Source organism: Abramis brama, assembly GCF_963993115.1.
Source record: "Abramis brama genome assembly, chromosome: 2".
NCBI lineage: Eukaryota > Metazoa > Chordata > Actinopteri > Cypriniformes > Leuciscidae > Abramis > Abramis brama.
The window spans coordinates 54291617-54306336 of NC_139964.1; the positions used below are offsets into that span (position 1 = coordinate 54291617).

Here is a 14720-nt window from a genome sequence, read left to right on the forward strand (position 1 = left end):
ATAAAACATGAAAATGCATGTGTGTGTGTGAGTGAGTGAGTGAGTGAGTGAGTGATGAACTCGAACTTGGCCCCCTGCATTCTTTATGCACCTTTTATTAACATGATCAAACATTTAACAATAAAGAGTGTATAAGTAGTAAATTATGTAAGTCATTTGTATTCTTTCATTGTTGCAGAACCAGGCAACCTTTATCCATGCTCGTTAGATCTTTGAAACTCTGTGAGGCGTGTCTTGTCAGGAAGGGAAAGAGGAGAGATAGAGAGAGACAAACATAGAAGGAAGGAAAGGGCGGAGAGGGAGAGGCAGGCGCGCGCACACACACACACACACACACACCCAGCCCTTTCTCTTCTGCCCCTCCTGTCTCCGTGCTGAGCGTATCTGAAGCCAAGAGCGCGCCCGTGAGCGCGCCCCACCCTCACCTCCCGCGAGCGCCCTCCCGCCCGGCCTTAATCATGTGATAGACGCTAAATTCACTCAGGACACTTTAAACGCTTGGAGAAGTTGTTTCGTAACACTCTGGAAAGTTTTCGGCCTCTGCCTTAATGCAAGTGTGTCATTTGGATGTGTTTCATGCTATCGTGATTCGGGTCGTCTGTCGTCTGTGGTCTTTCATAACGGCGCACTTTTAACTTGAGGAATATTTACTGACATGTAAGTAAGGCTATGTTACTATATCTTTATTAAATAACATTGACTGTCTTCAAATAAGTAAAAGCAAACCATTCTCCTGCTCCTGCTGTTGTAAACTAACATTTCAGACCATCTTAAACTCTTATTTTTTAAATAAATTAATATTTAATAAATTAAAACAAAATAGCCTAGCTACTAACACGTGTGTATAAGTAAAACAGACCTACATGTCGTCTGTCCTTTTATAGAAAGTGGACTTTTCTACAATAGTTCTGACAAATGGGTCAGTGTGAAATAAGGATGTCCGAGATGATGGAAACGAGAAATCTTTGTTTTACATATGTGCCAATCTCTCGGAAATGTCATCTTTGTTTTCATGTTTGGATGGAGAATTTTTTAGACAATTTTCTACACACACGCACACACACAAATTGTCAAAATAATAATAATTATATAATAATTTAATTACTCTGAAATAGTTTTTTTCCCTTGAAAAAACGCGTGTACACAACTTTATCATTATTCAATAAACGTTTTATAAACATTCTGACATTAAGTCTTTAATAGTAAGAAGTGGGGCTACTCCATTTGACCCGACAACATATTCGTAAAACGTTCAAATATGTGATATTTTTAAACATTTAATGATCAAGAAAGGGGTCCTTTCTATTTTACAGCAGGCTATACTTTTCTTTTTACAATCTTCGGACAGTTACAATACACCACCTAAACATTTTTACTTTAACAATATCACAAAGTCAAAATTACTTCAATTGAGAATTTGTCAGGCAAAGAAGTAATTTACATTTTTTTTATTGTATGAACTGCATTTTTTGAACAACTTCAAAATATTGAGGGCCAAGTCATTGACATGTAGGCATCTCATGTGTTTGTTTTGATTATTGTGAGATATAATATTGCTCTTTTGGCACTTATTGTTTGATTGCTCAGACCAAGCTGTACCTACTGTCACTGATGTAGTTGTACTGAGACTGTGTTCTTGGATGGACTTTAATCTTGTATCAGCAAAATTAATATTAACACAATTTACAGTCACTCAGTCCATTTATGATCAGTGCCAGAGTGGTATGCAAATGTAATATTCAGGCAAATTAAATGCACTGTACAGCCATAGCAACTTGTGTGCAGGATCATGTTGATGTGCGACTTTGGCTCAGTTGCATTTTTTAACTAAACATTTATTTTGTCACATTTCTGTGTTAGGAAGTGAAGAGAATTTCTCTGCGACTCCTTATAATACGTTTAAATATTAACAATAACAGTATTGCATTAATACTTGTCAGGTCTTCAGTTTATGTACATGTCATGACACCTTGATTCATATGTTTTATTATACCTATATATAGATTTTTGAATATGCTCTCAATTCATTTGGCAAGATTTTTGTTGAATATACATTCACAGGTCTTAATGTGGTACCATCCAACTTTATTAAAGTCAAAAATATTATTCCATGGCTTCAAGCCCCATTCTGGCTTATGCAGTAATTAATTTGGGTTTTGATTGGCTTGGGCTATATTTAGAGTGTGTGTGTATGTTCAGCTATTCATAATAGGCCAGCCTGCATCCACAATTTGGACTGTATGAAGATTAGGTGCACTGATGTGCATGGTTGACATAACATTTTAGGTGTAAAAATCAAATACAATAAAACTCATAGTCCAAGTCCCATGGTCAGCTGTACTCTGAGCTTTGTTTCAAGGCTGAGGTTTGCGTCAGACATTCCATCTGGCATATGGAGCCTCTTTTCCTGTTTTCAGCATTTGAGTGGAGGCTGCCTAGGGGGAGTGAACACACACACACACACTAACACGCACACGACTGGAACCTCCACCCACTTACACGACTCTTTCCTTAGATCAATACTCTGATGTTATCGCAATGCACACACAAACAATCCACTACAAAAGAGGATCGTTTTCAGAGCCGCATTCCATTGTTAAAATGCTCTCTCTCTCTCTCTCTCTCTCTCTCTCTCTCTCTCTCTCTCTCTCTCTCTCTCTCTCTCTCTCCTCTCTGTCTCTCTCTCTTTCTCTTTTTCTTTTTCTTTAGTTTGAGAAAAGGCAAGAAAGGAAAATATGGCCCCCATGTAGCAGAGCTCCTCTATGTGTTAATCTCACTATGGAAACAATAACAGACACACTGTGGCCTTCTTGCTAAATTTGGTCTTCGGTCTAAATTTCTGTCTAATCTGATCTAATCTTTTAGTCAGATAGAAGCCTGCCCTATAAAGTTTTCCACATTGGTATCTCTTTCAATCTCAGATCTCATCTAGCTTACAAAAATGTTCTAAGAATGTTTTGCTCACATTTCCATTAAGTTATAAAAACATTATTTTTGAATGTTCTTTAAATTCCAGTTTTTCAGAAACCCTTGTTATTAGCGACACCGTTGGCCGTTAAGTGAACTGCAACTTACAAGAGACTGAAGCGCCAACCTTTAACCCGCAGAAAAAAAACAATTTAAAAGTAGCCAAGTTATGCGGGAAAACTTACAAGAGTTAGTTGGCAAGTGTTGGCACTTGGCAAGCGAACTTGGCAACACTGGAAGAGAGGCTCTCGGGAGCTCGTGTGAACATCACATCGTTTTGATTTTCCCGGCAAAAGCGTCCCGAGTCCTTCACATAAAAATCAGTTTAATAGACAACCTAGGAAGTTGGGGAAGGTCTCGCTTTTTAAGTTTCATTACAAGCTGTTCACTGGCAATAAAAAAAGCTATTAATGCATCTTACATATAGCCCCTTTAAAGACCAGATAACTTTGAAAGAGCGTTCTGTTAACGTTACTGGAGGAAAGTTTGTTCATAACTTTGAGAGAACCTTGCCAGAACGTCCAAAAGTTCTGAGAACATTCCTTGTTAGCTGGGCAAGCATTTCTCAGACACCTGGCAGAAAAAGCTATCTGTTATCTGAGAGCGGTGGTTATTGACGGGTTGTGTGCATTGAACCAGTGCTGTTTAGTTCGGTTTTGGGTTTTACATGGGCTTGCTATTAGATTCTGCACTTTGTAATTTTGGTTTTCGTATTTTCTCCATGTCAGCAAGCTGGACCGTTCCTCACCACTAGGAAACTGCATTAGAGCGTAACACTGCCGTTTTGTGGTTTTGAGTGTGTGTGTGCCTTAATGGATTTGCCTACTTCTCACTGGTCTGACTCTGTAATGTTGAGTGAAGAGCGTGTGTGATTTATAAAGTATCACACATGGTAGATTTGACAGAGAGAGTCGAACAGTCTGAACTACTCATTCACACCGCCTGAGGTCAAGAAAAAGAATTAATAGTCACGCTAAACTCTAAAGAGACTGGAAATGTGAAGTTAAAGTGATAATGTGATATGACAGAGCAGAGGGTAGAAACAGATTGAGTTATAAACTTACAAAAACCATAATTATAGTAAAATTAAGTATTTAAACAACTTAATTTAATGGGTTGTAGAGAATTCTAATTATTGGTATTTGATGTGTTATGAAGTCTTGCGCAAGTTGGCACACCGTATTAATTGCATCTATTGGAGCGTGTACCAACCTCTGCATTTTATGAGTCTGTTAAGTTTAATTGCCGGTTGCGTGAGTTTATGTGTGTGTATTGTTGTTAGCAGTGTAACGGGTTCGCTTAAACTCTGCCAAGCCTGGAGGACATTGTGATTGTGACAGCTCTCTCTCTACCTCACTTTATCTTTGTCTTATAAAGAACTTCTTCACCCCTTTGAGAAAAACACAACAAAATCCATAGAAAAACCCATACATAAAAACTGTCCCCGTTCAACAACGATGGCGATATAAAAACTGTTTCTCTTATTTGGAAAAGGACTGTTTGTTTGACTAAGATTTCCTAAGAATGAGCTTAGCAGGCTTTGACGCTTCTGCAGACAAGTTGAAAAGAAAAGCAGTGCTTTGATAAGTGTACAATATCGTTTAAAAGTTTGGGTTCAATAAGATGCTTTTTTTAAAGGAAATGAATACTTTTTTTTTCATTGCATTGAATGAAATGCAGTCGATCAAAAGTGATATTATTTCCAATAAATGCTGTTGTTTTTGAATGTTCTTTTCATCAAATAATGCTGAAAAAATAATGTCTCACGGTTTCCACAAAAAATATTAAGCAGCACAACTGTTTTCAACATTGATAATAATAAGAAATGTTTCTTGAGCAGCAAATCAGCGTATTAGAATGATTTCTTCAGGATCATGTGACACTGAAGACTGGAGTAATGGCTGCTAAATTTCAGCTTTCCCATCACAGGAATAAATTACATTTGAAAATAAATTAATATGGAAAATCGTAATAATATTTTCAGAATTTTACTGTTTTTATGGTTTTGGTCAAATAAATGCACCTTTGATGAGCATACGAGACTTTAACAAATCTTACTGGACCCAAACTTTCAAACAGTTCTTTCTTACAGGAGCTTGACTAACATCAAATTCCTAAAGATGGTTCAGCTCATGCAGTTTTATAAATGTGAGGTTAGTTCAACCAATTATTTTGGCAAAACCCCATTTTTCAAACCGTTTGTCCTGTGTAGGGTCACGGGTATATATGTGACGTCCTATAGGGTCACATACAGTATACGAATGAAATATGAGAGGACTGTAATGCTTTTTTGTCATTTTTGCAGCTTGGTAGCATCTGTCCCCATTCACTTTCATGGTATGGAAAAGAACAGTACATTGTTCTACTGTGTCTAATGGAAGAAAGAAAGCCATACAGGCTTAACATGAGAGTGAATCAATAATGGCAGAACTTTCATTATTGGCTGATCTATTCATTTAAAACACAACAGTGTCTAGTTACAAAATCGTCCTCTTAGTAAAGTATTCAAACTGATGTTTTGAATAGCGTTTAAGTTTAACTCATCTTTTGTGTCTTGTCTTTTGTTTTGGCATCTATTTAGCTATATACTGTTGATTTGAGGTTTGGATGAGTATGTCTGTATCTGTGTGTGTTCAAGTATGTTGTTTTCTTAGCCCACACCTGACCCTGGGGCCATTGGGAGTGCTTCCCAAGCCTGTGTGCGTGTGTGAGCGCCACTGTCTCTTGTTTACAGGTATACGTGTGTCTGAAATCTCAGAAAGACTGAATTTGCTGGGAGTTTATCTGAACTCAGTTGACCTTGTCCGAATTGTTCTGCGTGTGTGTGCGTGCATGCGCATGTGTGTTACCAGCACCACCCTGGGTTAATGATTGTAAAAAGAGACTTTACATTCACCCCTCTCTCTCTTTTTTCCTCTCTCTCTCTCTCTCTCTCTCTCTCTCTCTCTCTCTCTCTCTCTCTCTCTCTCTCTCTCTCTCTCTCTCTCTCAGACTTTGGACTGTAAAAGCACTCACATATCATTAAGTCAGTCTCACGGCTCACTGATGAAGTGTCCCACATCCCGTTTCTGCCTTACTGGGTCCACGCACTCCACTGAATTCCAATGAAAACAAGTCCTGGGTCATTTTACTTTAACTTTTGGAAATAGAAATGGTAGCCAGTACCTACCTGTAGACTTTAGCACCTGCATTTTTGTGTTGGTCTTTGTGCGCTCAGACAAAACGCACAGAAAGTTCAGCTAAATATATTTGTCTCTTTTGTGTTCACAAGAACTCATGCTCATATGTAAGATGTCTGATGTGCTGGTGCTGCTGTAGACCTTTCATCTCTTTCCTTTGTGCATTGTAGACTTGTTAGCTTTATTTCTCTTCTACTATGGGCACTTTTGACCTTTCAAAAGGAACTTTCTTAAAATACACTTTTCACACTCTCACTAGTTCATTTAATTTCAGCTTACAACATCAAATCAGGCATCACATTTTTTTTAATCTTTTTCATTACATCTCAAAACATGTAGGCCTATCTTATTTAATAGCATTCTGTGGTGGAAATGACATTTGAACATATTTGGAATAAAGTAGTCAAAATAGACTCTTTTGTCTTGCTAAGATTAATTGAAGAGATGTCTTTATCTTTTTTCATGCCTCATATTTAATTTCAACCATGCTTTGAATACACTTAACTGCAGATTGTGGTGGAAATGATGAACCGAGAGTGTAATTTTTTTTATTTTATCTGATTCATTTGTAAAATTGATATATTTTCACAAATTATAGTAATACTAATATTAAACATTTTGATCAAGTTATCGTAGTTTACAATTAATTAATTTATATTTCATTTATGTGATTTTTTTAATTAATTAATTTATTCATATACACTATACCTTTCAAATGTTCGGGGTCAGTAAGATTTTTCCTTTTTTTGAGAGAGAGTGAAAGTGTCTATTAAAAGTGACAGTAAAGACATTTATAATGTCCTAAAAGATTTCTATTTTAAATAAATGCAAATAAATGTCTGAAGGATCATGTGACACTATGTAATGTCTGCTGAAAATTCAGCTTTGCCATCACAGGTATAAATTACATTTTAAAATATATTAAAATAAAAAACATTTTAATTTGTAATAATATTTCCCCATATTACTGTTTTTACTGTATTTTTGATCAAATAAAAGCAGCACTGTTGAGCGTAAGAGATTTCTTCCAAAAACATTAATATCTTTCTGACCCCAAACTTTTGAACAGTAGTGTATATTTAGGCTAAAGTTTATTATTAATGTCTTTATGATGAATGATCATATTTCAAGACTGAAAATCTGGGTCTGATACATTAGTATCTCAATAAAATACCTAAAGATATAATAAAAAACAAAGCTTCCAAGACAGTTTTAACGCAAACCTTACGTAACACAAAGGGGAAAAAAGACCCTGAAGTTGAAGAAACACCCTAAGATGTGGTAAGATCAGGGAATGAATCATTATCTAAGGATGAAATTGTAGCATTTAGTAGCATTTCTATGATGTGGCCTCTCTGTTCCCCAAGACCATACTAGGGTAAGTGGGTCAGGTGGAAAAAGCTTTCTAACAGTGTTGCAATCTTATGTACAACCACACACAAACAGTGTTCATTGCCCTGGGCATTTGAACTTCCCCTGTACTTTAAGTGATTAGTGTTTCAGCACTTCTCTCATGCTTCTCTGCTTCCGTGTGCTTGGAATGAAGAATGACTTCCTGATGGCTCACGACACGTCTCTGATGCTGGATTTTTTTGCCACTAACTGATATACTACTGTTTGTTTTCTGTATTTCCCAGAATTCCAGTGGCAGCAGCCATGCTCATGTGTGACTCAATAAATACAGACATGGTGAGTACAGTTGTTAGGGTAAATATCCGTAAATAAATTAGCTGTAAAGAAACGGTTGGTATCGAAGTTTTGTAGAGGTCTCTTCTACTACAGTGTTAAAAAGGAAAATACTGGAGGATGTTTGACAAGGAAACTACTTGAAAATGACTCCAAAATTTCACGTTTAATTCAAAGTGTAAAATTTACTTATTTCTGAGTGACACTTGTTTCTATAGAAACCATTTTTTTTAGTGTATTAGCCAAAATAAGTTTTTTTTTTTACTGATCTGAAACGTTTCTTCACTTCCTGATGCTTGTCTAGTTCTTTGCATCCGGTTTACGTGATTTTAAAGAAAACAATGCGTCTCTTTCCGTTTCCAATAACAAACCTGCCTTACCAACTAACGCACAATGGGCTGCCTGGCACATAGCCATCTGAACACCCTGGTCTTGGGACATCGGAGTGTTTGTTCAAGTGCAGAATCCCCACGCAATCTTTGAATTCTGGGTAATAGCACGAGACTCATTTATAGAGACTTAAAAGGATATTGTTGAATTGCATGAGTATATTATTTTAAGATATTATTCAAAATGTATCTCTAAAACTCATCTCGTATTTGCTTGCTTTCTCATTTTCTCTCTTTTTCTCTAACTGCAGATGGACATGCATTCCTTTCTTATTAGGTTAGGAGTTTATATGGGGTGGGAAGTTGAATTTGGCTCATACTCAGTCATTCAAAGTAGTCTTTTTTGTCAGTTTATAGTCCCCAGACTCAACTGCTGCTCAGCACAGCTGCTTTTTATGAGTGCTTGTGTAATTATGTACATGTGAATGTGTAAATATGCTAGCAAGTTCACAGCGTGTTGAAAGTCTCTCTTTCTCTCGCAGTCATTATACCAGATTAAACCCCCATCTGAGGCATTTGGAGTCGTATCATCCGTGGTCAATTCCGCAGCCCAGCTGTACCATCCTTTCTTCCCCAGCTATCAGCACTACACCTACGGGAGCCCCCCTCACACGCACCCTCAGTCCCAGGATGTCCATTACTCCCAGAACGAACCTGTCGACTTAACCGTCAGCAAAAGATCCTCCGTTTCGTCGCCTTCCTCATCTCTGGCATCGTCATCACCTAGAGCCACTCCTCCATCCTTTTATGAGCGCGCCAGTCCAGTCTCACATCCTCTCTTCAGCTCCGGCTCTGGAACAGGAAGCACTTGCGGGTCATCTCAGACAAGGCAGCTGTCCCCACCACTGGCCCTTTCCATGCCTGCGGTAAGAATAGGGGTGATGCTTTACCGTTGGTGCCATGGTGCTGAATGAAAACCGTATTCACATGCCATGGTATTTACATGATAATACAACATGTGTAAAAGAAACATGGTATTACCATACATGAAAACAGTCTATAAATGTCAAATTTTATTAGCTAGTTCACATGATATGCAATTCATACATACATTTACTTGAATACACATCTTCTAAGCATGTTCTTAATTTCTGATTTAAAATAGATGTTATTATTATTATTTAATATCTTAACAAAACTGCTTCACTGCCTATTATCCACCAAATAAAGGTTTAGTGTTGTGACTATGTAGAAAAACATGCATATAAATAAAAAAATTGGGGTCATTACAATTAAAATGAATTTTTTTAATGTTTTTGTCTCTTATTCTCACCAAGGCTGAACAATTAATTAATAATGGTTTTCTATTTTAATATATTTTAAAATGTAATTCATTCCTGATGGCAAAGCTGAATTTTCAGCATCATCAGTGTCACATGATCCTTCAGAAATCATTTTAATATGGTGATTTGGTGCTTAAGAAATATTTCTTATTAATTTAAATGTTGAAAACAGTTGTGCTGCTTAATATTTATTTGCTGCTTGATATTTTTTTTTCAGGTTTTGAACAGTTTAATGCATCCTTGCTAAAAAAACCAAAAAAACTTTTGAACTTTATTGTATATCATAGAGAGGACCCCTGTAATGCACTGACCCATGTATTAACAATTAATGATGGCATATCATCAACTATGAAATAGTCTTTGTGGCTTCTTGTCTAAAACTTAGAGGCTAACAGACATATCTGATGTCAAATATTTATCCGTCTGGGTTTTCTGGTTTACAGTTGACGCAGGTCTTGACACCCATTGTATCGAGTCCTGGCATCATTCCAGTAATTCCAATGCTGCAGTCCTTATCTGTGCTCTACCCCTCCTCCCTACGCCTGCCTCCCTCCATCATGATTTCACCCATCACACCTGAGGATCCTGCTCACCACAAACAGTGTAAGGGGATGACATACAGTATCACACACAGGCATAATCACATGTGATTCTTAAGCAAACAATCATGAGTTTTAATGGGTGACAGTTGTATTAATATAGCCTTACATATTTGTTGTGTGTTTGATTGATTTCTCTCGTGTCTTGTCTTCAGTCCATGTAATGAAGTCAGAGAATCCCCCAAACAACCATGAGCTCCTCAAGCCAATCAAATCTGAGCCCCACTCTGAACACGCTCAGGATCCCAGCAGCCAGGAAATAACCTCATCCGTCATTACTGCCCCACCAAGTTATAATGAGTGAGTGCTGAGTCCTCAAACACTATCTATCTATCTATCTATCTATCTATCTATCTATCTATCTATCTATCTATCTATCTATCTATCTATCTATCTATCTATCTATCTATCTTTACAGTAGAAGTATAAACATTCCTTCTCTGCATTGAAATACAGGAATAAACTGCATGACCTTTTAAAAAATGGGATCTCATTTATAGTGGGTTTGGCCTACAATTCTCTTTCAATCCTGAAAGTATGTGTGTTTCTATATCTCATATTTCTTGCTGTGGGTCTGATAAAATCCCCCAAGCATGCACTTCAGACAGTGCGTCTCCAAGTACTCTTCAAACCCACATGGGGTGGGAACGTATCTGTACGTGAACGTGTACAACGTGTGCTTTCGAGTTGTGTTGACAGTTTTTCTTTTTTCATTATTATTTTGTGTGTATAAGTGCACTTTTACGGTGGATGTGTATGTGTGATGTCTTCTAATGGGTGTGGTGTTATCATCAGTTATGGACACATACTGTGCGACTGAAAGAAAAATAAGTGGTGAAATGAAAATGGAGCAATGTTTACGAGGAAGGGTGGAGAGAGCACTTGATGGAGAGAGGAAGGGAGGAGTAAGGTGGAGTGATAATTTTATAATGGGTACGGAGCCAAAAAACAAACTACTTTTAGGAACAAATGTCAGTAAGTGGGAGAATAAGTGGTGTACTGTAGACGATGTAGCTTAACCCGACGGGGAGGGTAAGGTGTATGGAGAGACGAGAGAGAAGCAGGATGTATTTAATTACAGGGCGTATTTAGGCAGAACTTACAGTAAGAGGTATTTCTGTTAAGAAAATGCACGGAAAAATGTCAAATAGTTTATTGTCTTCCAGTCAGAAAGTCCAGTCACAGCCTTTCCTTAACAAGTTGCACAACATGTCTGAAGCACAAATGGTTCAGAACCAGTTATGTGGTTAAGTGCCATGTGGTTAAGGCCTAAGTGTGTGAGCAGTAGCAATGAGTCTTGGTTCAGCAAGCCATGCACTACTAATAAAAATCACGAAGGAAGCACATAACAGCACCAAAAATCATATACTGTAATTAAACAAAATCCAATGTAGAGCAAAGGTCATCAATACATACAATACTCAATGCTTTGAGGTCGACTGAATGTTATGACTCTGACCCCTGGTGGTTAAAGAAAGAGCTGCACTCCAAACAAAGACCATTCATAAAAACATTCTTCTTTTTTGTCTTTAACAGGGTAAACACACACTCTGTGATTGTACGTCGAAAGGTAGAATCTCCAGATCCATCGAAGAAGCGTCGAATTCATCGCTGTGACTTCAACGGCTGCAATAAAGTTTATACCAAAAGCTCCCACCTGAAAGCTCATAGACGTACACATACAGGTAAATATATATGCACATCTATCCATCTATCCATCCATCCATCCATCCATCCATCCATCCATCCATCTAATGTTTGAATTAAAAAAATATGTTATTTATTACACTTGTTTACACTCATCTATTCAAGGTGCAAAAAATACTTATTAAGACTTAATGGTTAAAACTTTTAACTTTTTAAAATCTTTTTGTAGAAAATGGAATCAATATTTTTCATAAATGCATCAAACCAAAACAGTTGCAAAGACTTACACACCTATTTTTTAATCATAAATTTTTTTTATTATATAATTTTAGAGATTTGTATTGACCCATATACAGATAAAAATACAAATTTACTCTCGGATGAATGAATGCTCTTCTAAACGTTCTTTCCCATCTCTTTGTGTGGCCGTTTAGGAGAGAAGCCCTATAAGTGCATGTGGGAAGGCTGTACGTGGAAGTTCGCCCGCTCTGATGAGCTGACCCGTCACTTTCGGAAGCACACGGGAGTAAAGCCGTTCCAGTGCCCTGACTGTGATCGCACCTTCTCTCGCTCCGATCACCTCGCTCTGCACAAGAAGCGTCACCTGCTGGTGTGAGCTCAGTACTGCAACACGTGAACGGAGCACAACTCGCACCTTCTTTTAAGCCGTTGCTCAACAGGAGTTTCATCTTCGTGATGTTAAGGGCCGTTTTGTGTATACCCGTCTACTCCCTGTCCAGGAAACGATGTGTATAGGCAGAAAGAGTGGAACTGATGGATTATACCACGCTAGCTCTTACTACAGGAAAATAATTATTGTCCAGGTTCAGCGTTACTATGGATATGGAGAAATGCTGATAGTGCTGTGGATATGACCCTTATCTATACAAAATCGAATGGCATTTAAATTCAAAGCAGTAGGCACCTTTAAGTCTTTTTCTTGATACCAAGCACTCTCTCTCTCCCTTATCTCTCTATACACGTCTCTTTCTCGTTTTGTTTTGCCCTCTGCAGGTCAGAGGGCCCATTGTGCCAGTTACAGCACTACACAAACAAGCAAATGCACATGCAGTATGTCAGTAGCCAGTCACACACACAACTGTTTCACACCGTCTCACTTATAATGTTGGTTTAGTTTGCAACTCGGGTCAAACCTGCACAATGTGAATTTTTTTTTTTTTTTTTTTTAAATATTACTTGGTAAATGAATGTGTATACGCAGATCCTGTATATGTATTCAGTATGTGTGTTTCATGTTTCCATGAAAAGGACCAAAGCTGATTGACTGTTTGATTGGGTCTGTCAGTCATTATACTTTGACTCTTAAGAGTTAAGTTTTGACAAAGAAATCGTTTTTGGTCCCAAAAGTAGCTTCCGAGCACCTGACCTATTACAAGGCCTAACCTAGTAAAACAGTGACATGTTTTATTCATTGTAATCATGAATTAATACTGTAGTTTATTACCGTAAGTACTATGTACTGTGTGCAACATGCACAATTTGAGATTTAGTAATGAAATTATAGTAATGATTCTACCCCAAATTCATTCTAAAAATACAGGTAATTATGTTTGAGAGGTCAAAATAGTGACTTAAACGCGAATAGGCTCGCTTGATCCTCCAACACATACATATTAGTTGCAAGGACTTATAGAATGCTTCTGTTTGCTTAATCTCACCGTTATTCATATTTGAATAATTTCTGTAATCATGAATTTTCATATAATCCTAAATATTTTGTTTCGTCTTGTGTTTTATCAAATCCAGTGTCTGAGGCTCAAAAGGGTAAAATCTTTATTTCACTGAGGGGTGTTTAGGTGGAGAAGTTTGATAAATGTGAACCATTCAATAAAGGGCATTATGTTATTAGATTGAGTTCATCTAGGTTATGGGTGAGATTGTCTTACTGCTAAAAATTTGTTTGTGAGAGATATGTTTAACGTGTGAGACAGTCATGGATACATGCAGGGATGAGTGTAGCCTACTCTTGTTTTTCTGTTTGTAGGTTTTGCGAATCATTTTTACGTGAACAAATGTTTGTAAAGGGCAATGTGTAAACAGAAACAGTGCACTTTAAAAATAGATTTGAAATGGCAAATATCTATAAACGGGGGGTTATGAATAGTTTGAAGCTTTGGGCTACATCTCCTTGTTTTTCTCTTTCTTATAGTAGTTTAACAGTTTGTAAAGGACCAGTTTTCTGATTTCTTTTATCAACTGAAGGACATTTTTGACATTTCGAAGGAGGAAAAGAACAAGGGGGCACTTACATAAGAAAGGAAAAAGTCCTTAATGAGACGAAAAAAAGAATTTCAGAGAAAAAGGACGAAGCGTTTGTTTCTCGGTCTAATATAAACTGTAATATAAAATTAATATACACTTCTCAGAAATGAACTAATCAGATAGGATAATGGAAATATTAATATATATATATATAGTGTATATTTTTAAAGCAATGATATGACTGAATGGGCAATTTATAGAAAGCATGATTATGATGTATTTTTAATCCAAAACAAATATTATACATTTTTATAAAGATGTGAATCTTCTGTCTTTTTTAATTTACTTTTATTTTTCACAGTTCAAGGGGAATATTATGCTGTGTCATTATATCAAACTGTGAATTTAAATACAAATTGTTCAGACACTTTTTTTTTGTATTATGTAGATTTAAATATGTATCATTCAATAAACTTTTTATGGTGAATATTTTGTATAAATGTGTTGTCATTGTGTTTGATTTCAGGGGCGTAGCCATCATTTCAGAAGTGAGGGGGTCAGAAATGTCAGGTCTAATACTAGCGTTTATCTGACCTTTGTCTAATTGACAGATTTTTTAACATTTTTTATCCCAACTCTTGATTTTGATTTGGTAAGATATCAAATACACTACTAAACAATAACCACTATTAACTATAATATTTTCCCCCTATATTTTATGACAATTTTATGATTGGTTTTTGAACT

General features: G+C 36.8%; 1 protein-coding gene across 1 annotated transcript; it reads left to right on the forward strand.

Moving 5' to 3' along the window:
* The first annotated feature begins 331 nt into the window (after positions 1 to 331).
* On the forward strand, positions 332 to 14462 carry klf3 (Kruppel like factor 3 (basic)). Its single transcript, XM_084106711.1, has 7 exons — positions 332 to 657; positions 7784 to 7835; positions 8704 to 9087; positions 9948 to 10107; positions 10259 to 10403; positions 11640 to 11788; positions 12185 to 14462. The coding sequence occupies exons 2-7, from the start codon at positions 7803 to 7805 to the stop codon at positions 12364 to 12366; spliced, it is 1053 nt and encodes a 350-aa protein (XP_083962837.1). The 5' UTR covers positions 332 to 657; positions 7784 to 7802; the 3' UTR covers positions 12367 to 14462.
* The last annotated feature ends 258 nt before the right edge of the window (positions 14463 to 14720 follow it).